Below are 8978 nucleotides of genomic sequence, written 5' to 3'. Positions count from 1 at the left end.
ACTTAATTATAGTTCTGAGAAATCCTGGTACCGATGAAACCATTTATGACATAGAAAGAAAACGTGGGTGTGCCCATATAAAACGGTGCTTTTGTTAGCTGCCACAAGAGGAAGTACCTTAGTTGCATGGGTGGCTGCTGAAGATAATTTTTTTTTTTTAATGGTTGAAGTTCTCACACTTGCACATGACTTGTGCAGAAATCCTTGCAAAAACTAAACTTGCATTCCTGATGGAGTGAATAAGTGAAGATCTAAATAGTTTTGATTTTGTGACGCATTCAGAAAGGAAACAGGTGTTCGATTTCGCAACTAGTATCCTATGATTTTGTTTTCAGCTTCCTTTTGTCAGCGAAGCATGATGGAAACTGCTCTTTGTTATGGCTCATGTTTCTGTTCCCTATAGGTCAGAATTCCTTACTTCCTGCTCCTGAAAACACGTTGATTTTGTTTGTCAGATGAGTCAGAGCTCAGAACTCGTAACCTTATTTGAGTTTAAACGCTTCCTTGTTATGCTTCCCGCTGGAGCGGTCGAAGGAATTGCACTTTAGTCGTGATTAATCATTTGAAATCCCCTGGGTTGTGTGTTGTGGAGGTGTTGCTTTGGTTATATAATGGCTATTTCGGGCAGCTTTAAGGTACGGTACGCAGACTGTGCTGTAATAAATGATGAGTCAGGTTATTGCTGCTGTTCTGGACTTCCCGGTCAGGACTGAATGTTTTATAGAGCTCATGTTGTTGAGCTGGAGAGGCGTTGTTAGGCTGAAGCCAAAAGGTTTAATGTTAGCCAAAAGATCCTGCTTGCTTGGTATCTGTGATAGCCAAAATAAGCCTGCTGTACTCGGGTCAGTGATAAGAATGTCTAAGATGACGAAAATGGAAAAAAAGAATGAGTCATGTGTTTTTGTTCACTGGTGTTTGTTCATGTGGTTTCTATTTTTCAACAAAAGATTTGTTTAAAGAATATCAAACTGTAAATGTAGCCAAGTAAAAAAAAAAAAGTATTGCATCTTGATTTTTTTATTATTTTTAGGAAAATTAAAGTTTTCAAACTTATATTTTTTGTAAAAATGTTTTCAAGTTTTGAATATCAAAGTTTCTTGGGATTTAATTAAAAAAATATATAATTAATTACAGAAGTTGTGTGTAACAGTTATTGGGTCTTATTTGTGAAATGAGTGGAACACATTTTTGTAAACGGTTTATATGTTTGTATGTATTATTAATAAATTTGTCATTATGACATTTTGTTTCATTACATCAATTTGTATAAAAAGATTGAGCAAATTCTAAATAATAAATTTAGTTTTAGGCTAGTTTTAATTAGGCTAGCCTAATTTAGTCTGTTTTATTTGTAGTTTGGTCTTTTTATGTTATTTTTTGTTTTTACTCATCTCTTTCATTGATTCTCGTTTTAGTTTATGTAGTTTTTATTTATTTTGTATTTTTGTGCTGCCAATGTGTTAATGAGAGTTTAAATAGCAGCATTTTCATGTTTAGTGAAAGGCAGTTTATCACATTTTAAACCTTTTTGGTTATTCTGTATGAAAAAACCGAAGTCTAAGTCATGAGAGAGTATTTTACATTGTGAACATAATTATTAAAGTAGTTAAAAAATAGCTGAGAGCAACATTGTTGTTCAATTTAGCTTCAGTATTAGAAATGCATTTTTTTAATGTTTCATTTGAATAAAGTCATAGGCCAAGACACAATTAACAAGTGTTACTTAATTGATCTGAGGCTGAATGTGATAATTTGGCATGTTGGCATTTAGTGTAAAAATCTTGACGTGAGTGATAATTTTTGTTTTGTTTTTTGTCTTTCAGGTTATGTTTTTCACACTATGTGCTGAACGCCCACAATGTCAGGAAATATTTAAGAACCGTGATCTTTGGAAGAGCTTTATCAGTTCCAGTGGAACCTTTAGGACTTACGGTCATATCGTTTTACACAAAACGCACAGAGACACAAATGCAGCAATAAGAAAATATCTTGGGGACCGGTGCATCACAGACCGCGCTTCGCTACAATGCCCGTGCAAGCCCCACAATGGACCGAGTTTCTGTTGTGTCCCATCTGCACACAAACCTTCGAGGAGAGCCACCGCAAGCCCATCAGCCTGGGCTGCGGCCACACTGTGTGCAAAATGTGCCTGAACAAACTGCACCGCAAGGCCTGCCCGTTTGACCAGACCACCATCAGCACGGACATCGAGCAGCTGCCTGTCAACACAGCGCTGTTGCAGCTCGTCAGCGGACAGGTGAGTCTAAATGTGTTGTCACATTTGCAAAATTTTGCGGCAAATAAGGTCTGTTGTCAATAGAGTAGCTAGATATATGAAGATTAGTCACTAATCAAGCACAAAATTCAACAAAAGTTCTCGAAAGTTCCCTAAAACAAACTCCAAATGAACTTTATTTTGTCTTGATTTTGTGTTCAAAATGATATCACATCAGTTATTTTTTTTCGATTTTGCTTGAAGTATTAGCGGTAGGGATTCACCGATATCACTTTTTTCTAGAACGAGTCATGATACCGATATTTTATTTTTGGTACATACCGATACCTATATTTTTAAAGCATTTGTAATTTTAAACTAGGGTTGTAATGATATACCGGTATGACAGTTTATCACAGTTTGAACGTGCGCAGTTATCATACCGTAAACATTTGCATATCTACTGTTTAAAAAAAAAAAATCTCACCAGCGCATATGCAACTATGTAAAAACGAACGCGGGGTTGTCCTTGAGGACGGATCCAATTGGCAAAAAATGTGAACATAAAGTGGCTGCAAAAGCAGGCAATACATCCAACATCTTCGCTCATATTCGCAGACACCATCCCTCCGTGCAGATGAAGGTGTGTTGCGTTAATAAGTTATAAGTTATGCCGTATGATTTCCGTGAAGCAGAGAGGAATCCCGGTGCAGTTGTGAACATGAAATTTACAGTATAATGAGGATGTCACATAAAACGCGCAATCGGATGGATGGATAAGTCAAAAGTAGTACTGATATGTGTCTGTGAATATTAAAGCGCAAAGAGACTGCTATATAAATAATCAGCTTGTTTCTGCATGTCTCTGAGTGGCGCCGTTTTATCTACTGCGTACTGAAGTTTTCAGCGTCTAAGATACATAAACATGAACATTAGCAGAGCTGCTCTGAGAGAAAACGTAAATAAACATTTCCTAGTTTTATTTGAGAAAAACCATTGTCAAATACACTCTGAAACTCAAAGGTCCGCTACAACCCGTCAAAATAAAAGTTCGATTTAATTTGAAATTATGACACAAATATATTAGCATTGTACAGTGTACTTCAATGTTATAACAACAATAATAATATTCTTTATGATAAAATGATTTATTTAAACATTCATGTTTGTCCGTGTTTTAACTTTGCCAAAAATAAAAGTTGTAAATTTTCATTTGATAACATTTTAAAACATTAATTAAAATGTTAAAGTGTGATAAAGATATACATAAGGTGTACAGCTTTATTTTTTTTATTGTTGTTTTTAATTTATTAATTTTTTCAGAAGGGAGACGTCAATACTTTCATTAAAATGGTTTCAAGTTTGTTGTAATAAAGGATTTGTTCACTCAAATAACTTGTTCTTGTTCTTTTAAGAGTCATTGTTACTGATAAGAGTTATTGTTTAATATATACTGTGATAACCGTGATATTTTCGGAGACTATTATCATACCGTGAAAATCCCTAAAACAACCCTAAAACAAAAAATATAAATCATGTTAGCTGGCTTCATTTTGCAAACAGATATTCCTAGGGCCCTATGATTTCCGCGATGCGGAAAACGCGGACGGAATCGTAGTGACGAAATGAGTACATAAATACATGAGCAACATCTCCATGAGCATTCTACCCTTTGATTTGTGTAAAACAAATGTCATATCGCAGAACACAGAAATGTAAAGATATTCACGGCAACCCGTCAAAATAAAAGTTTGGTTCAACTTGAAGACATTGTGCCAGAAATATATTACTATTGTTCAGTAGAATGTACATACTACTACTACTACAAAAATTATTAAAACTTTATTTTTTAAGGAATAATCACACAACATTTCTTCATAATTTTAATGTTTATAGTAAATCCCCTTTGTTTGCCAAAAATAAAGCTTGTTTAATTTTCAATAATTACAAGATAAATGAAATTGTTTTATGCCTTCATTTGATTACCAGAAAAATTTCTGAGGAATTTGAGTTTGAGGGAAAAACATTTCATAAGGCTATTTTAACAATAAATTGGAATAAATTAAGTTTTTTTTTTTATGCATTCAAATGATTAAAGATGCTAAAACACAGAATTTGGTAACAATAAAACATATGGTGAGAAAAAAATAAACATTTATTAGTTTTTGTTAAACGTTTAATAAATTGATGTGAAATTGTGTAGGTTTCATGATTTTAATTAGACATGCGTTGTGATTTAATAAAAATTAATTTAACCATTAAAAAGGGGTCCAGAAAAATCAAATTGAATTTGGGGAAAAATCAAACGTATTTCATAGGGCCCTATATTCCCTTTAGTTATTTTCTCACATAATTATGCCCGTTAAAATATATTGCTCCATAGCAGCAGCTCAGTAATGTATTCACAAGACGTTTCCTTGTAATAATGCAAGGAACCACTCGTTATACATAAATCTTGTAATGTGACGAACATATTATGAACGACTACGAGAATACTTTTTGTGTGCAAAGAAAACAAAAATAACGACTTTATTCAACAATTTCTTCTCTTCCGTGTCAGTCTTCGACACGCGTTCACGACAGCACCATGCGGTTCTGACGTAGAAGCCAGATGCGCCGTGCCTTGTTTGCAAGCAGAGGAATGCACATGAACAAAGACTGACACGGAAGAGAAGTAATTGTTGAATAAAGTCGTTATTTTTTGTTTTCTTTGCGCACAACGAAGGGGTTTGAAATGGCATGAGGGTGAGTAAATAATGACAGTATTTTCATTTTCAACTATCCCTTTAATGCTATTTTAGTTGTAAAATAGTTTTCATTAACAATAATGAAAATGGATCTGCTTGTGTTGCATAAATTAGTCTCAAATTAGGTATGGTAAAAAAAAAATGCATTTGGAATATTTTTCGTAATGGACCGAGACACAATTTACAAGCGCTGCATAATTGACCTGGGGCTGAATGATAAAATTTGTCTTAAAGGTGCAGTCAGTCACATTTGCGAAAATATTCAAAAAAGTTCATTGTCAGTAGTGCAACCATGAATGAAGCACAGCTCGCACACATGTAACTTTCAAACCAAGCAGCCTTCTTTAGATCAGTGCGGCGAATTCATGTGACCAACATGAGCAAAATCTGCGCAGAATCTCACGCAAAACTCCTAAACTTTTGAAAATGCTGGATTTTGCCAACAGTAAACGTGAGCACACCTTAAAGGGGTCATATGATGCGATTTCAAGTTTTCCTTTCTCTTTGGAGTGTTACAAGCTGATTGTGCATAGATAAGATCCCTGAAGTTGCAAAGACTAAAGTCTCAAAACCAAAGAGATATTATTTATCAAAGTTAAGACTGCCACGCCCCCCTAAAACGGCTCGTTCTAACACGCCCCCACATATCTACCTTACTATGTGGAAATATTTGCATAATGCCGCCCAAATGTGCACGCAAAGAAAGAAGGCGTGGTTTCAGAAACCGCAGTTAGTATTGAAGCAGCTATGTCAGGGAGACGCTGTGTGTTTCTAGGCGAAAGCAAAAGCACTTTATTTGCGCTACATGACGACCCAGTGCACATTGGTTAATTCTGTACCAAACATGTTTATTTTTATTGACTTTGTTTCCCTTATACGGATGAAGTCGTGGCCCCCACCCTAGCCTCAATCTAAGTGAGGATGAGGAAGTAAAACTACAGTGGTTCCTTGTCACTCAAACAATGCCCTTTTTTCCTTTTCAAATGACCTTGATAGCAATTGGAACGTGAGGCAAACAGCCAAAAAGCCCAGACCGCAGCGATTGTGAAGACAACACTGCAGTTGTACTTTAGGTGGAGCGTGTTTATTACCGTGTTTACTGCATCCACTTGTTTCTGAATCAAGAGGACGAGCAGAACATGTCAAGTACAGCATGGAGAGGTGGAGCTCAGGGCGTCAGGTTTCTGAAGATCAGCTTGCGATCGTTCCGGTCTGGTTAGATTTCAGGCCTGATGTGACATACAGAAGCGTGTGATTGCATGACAGGAGGCTGCAAAACACACTGCTTCCTCACTCACAGCCAATAGAGAACCAGGAAGTTGTATTAACTTCTGCCAGTCATTCCCAGTGTTGTCTGTAAAAATACTTCTTCATTCTGCACATGCGGGGATATGTATGATGACTGTCGCAACTATTACATAATCGTCTAGTTAGGATTATTTCAGATGAACGCAGTCATAGTGCGCTTCATTGGGCGCTGTGTTTAAATAAGGGAATTAAACAAATACAAAAATGCCACGGTTGCGAAATTGCTGAAAATTTGCAGGGTCCATGCAGGTTTTCATATAAAGCAAATGAGGTAAAGATGAGCTGCTTGTTTAAAAAATGTCATCTACATGCAGAAAATCACATTTCTTTTATTCATGCATAAGTGAATATCTTTAAAATGAAAACAAAAAATGAAATTTGTACAAAAATGTATTACTATTGGAAAATAATAGCCAAATATTTCTTACTAATGTATTATTCAGTTGGGATGGGTTCCAAAAAATACAGTGTAAATGTAAAGTAGACTTGGCAAAGTGCACCAAAATGAGAAATATTTTACATAATTTCTTCATATTTTAATATTTAGAATTGTATGTCGTTCTGCCCAGTGCAATATTTGTTTACTAAGCCTTAAAAACAAACATTTTACCATTTTCAACAAAAGTTTTAATTTATCTCTAAAAATGTCAACTCAATAAAAAGTAGCATAGTTTTTTTTATTATATATATAAGCATGGCGTCCTAGGATTTGATCAGAAATCATACTGTTCCAAAGTTTGGGTTTTTTAAAAAAAAATTAAGAAATCTCTTATGCTCACCAAGGCTGCATTACTTTGATAGAAAAATACAGTATTATTATTTTGTAATACTGTATTATTGTGAGCTATTATTACAATTTAAAATAGTTGTTTCTATTTCTGTTCTCAAAAATGCAGTTATGTATATGAGTGTGGATCAGTCATGGCAGCCCAAATGACGGGGCCCTTTGATGATAAATCACATGTTGTTATGAGAGTCTGTGGGTGTGAGCATGTTCTACACGTAGAGGAATGCTGACAGCCCCATCACATGATGACCTGTTATGTGAAGAATGCCATTAAAGCCCTGGAAATGGGAACTATCTTTGGTATGGTAACAGACAAATGTTGTGTTTTCTCCTGCAGGTACCCAAAGCTCCCCCCGTCACCTTACTGACAGCTGCAGAGGACGTCAAGCACTATGAGGAGTCTCGCACATGTGTGGAGGACCTGGCCCTCTATCTCAAACCCCTGAGCAACACCAGAGGTCCCTCCCATTTTACATGAGCCTTTTTATTCATTTATTCACAATAAGTTAGCATATGCTTTTTTTGTGATTTATCTTAAACGTCAAAAAATGCATCAAAATATCACAATTGGATTGCGATTGCGCTGCAAAAAGGAACAAAAACTTTCAATATTTTTTATATAATTTATTTCTAATTTGTTTTGAGGTCATTTATTTTATTATTGTTTAGACACTTAACAATTTGCCATGTTTATCATTCTTAGTATATGCTTTGTGGACTATTTTATTATTATTTTTAGTTTTTTAATTGTTTGAACCTAACAATTCACCATGTTTATCATCCTTAATATATGCTTTTTGACATTCATCATAAACATTCATACATCATAAAATGGATCTAATAATTGCATTGTGGTTGCATATAGTTTTATTTTGTAATATATTTATATATTTTTTTTACTTTTATTTATTCTTTTTTTTTTTTCTTCTTCAATTGTTTGAATACCAAACAATTCACCACGTTTATCGTCCTTAGCATATTTTTTTATGGTTTTTCAGTGATTAATCATAAAAATTCAGTCATCATCAAATGCATCAAGATATCATTGGACTGCAGTTAAAAGTAAAAAAAAATTCTTTAAATATATTATTTTTAACATTTTCAAATATATTTTTTATTTGTTTTATAATATTTTATTTAATTTACTCGGTTTAATTTTTATTTATTCTTTTTTTTTTATTGTGTAGATTCCTAACAGTTTGACCTTGTTTATTGTCTTTAGCATATGCTCTATTGTTTTTAAGTGATTCGTCATCCTTCATGATAATCAGCAATCCATGAAAAGGCTCAGTTAACGTTTGTGTTTTATTGGTGTTTATCCGTGCAGGTGCAGGGCTGAATGGCGCCGCTCAGAGCGTTCTCAGCAGACCCATGCAGAGGAAGCTGGTGACTCTGGTTCACTGCCAGCTGGTGGAGGAGGAGGGCCGCATCCGGGCCATGCGGGCGGCCCGCTCTCTGGGTGAACGTACTGTCACTGAGCTCATCCTCCAGCACCAGAACCCCCAGCAGCTCTCCTCCAACCTGTGGGCCGCCGTCAGAGCAAGAGGCTGCCAGTTTCTCGGCCCTGGTAAGATTTTTCCACCATAACATGATAGCGGGCTGATAAAATCATTTGTGGGCACTAACAAAAATTGTTTTTCACCCTACAGCTATGCAGGAAGAAGCACTGAAGCTGGTCCTACTCGCTCTGGAAGATGGTTCGGCCCTCTCACGGAAGGTTCTGGTCCTGTTTGTGGTCCAGAGACTCGAACCACGTTTTCCTCAGGCCTCAAAAACAAGCATAGGACACGTGGTGCAGCTGCTCTACAGGGCCTCCTGCTTTAAGGTGCTTTTACTTTTCCTTCACAATATTAAGGATTCTCATTGCTATAGATTAATTATAGTGTATATATATATATATATATATATATATATATATATA

At 35.5% G+C, this 8978-nt stretch overlaps 1 protein-coding gene across 1 annotated transcript in view; it reads left to right on the top strand.

Annotated features, from left to right (window-relative positions):
- Nucleotides 1-1829: 1829 nt before the first annotated feature.
- Nucleotides 1830-8978, top strand: part of LOC107592739 (roquin-1-like) — an 18279-nt gene continuing 11130 nt past the window's right edge. Inside the window, exons 1-4 of the mRNA XM_016282292.1 lie at nucleotides 1830-2257; nucleotides 7395-7515; nucleotides 8385-8624; nucleotides 8707-8882. Coding sequence (XP_016137778.1) covers nucleotides 2027-2257; nucleotides 7395-7515; nucleotides 8385-8624; nucleotides 8707-8882 — 768 coding nt within the window. The 5' untranslated portion in view covers nucleotides 1830-2026. The remainder of the gene's footprint in view (nucleotides 2258-7394; nucleotides 7516-8384; nucleotides 8625-8706; nucleotides 8883-8978) is intronic.

The sequence above is a fragment of the Sinocyclocheilus grahami genome, unplaced genomic scaffold, assembly GCF_001515645.1.
Source record: "Sinocyclocheilus grahami isolate Dianchi unplaced genomic scaffold, SAMN03320097.WGS_v1.1 scaffold157.1, whole genome shotgun sequence".
Taxonomy (NCBI): Eukaryota; Metazoa; Chordata; class Actinopteri; order Cypriniformes; family Cyprinidae; genus Sinocyclocheilus; species Sinocyclocheilus grahami.
The sequence above is the reverse complement of the archived record's forward strand: the minus strand, read 5'-3'. Positions and strand labels throughout refer to the sequence as shown.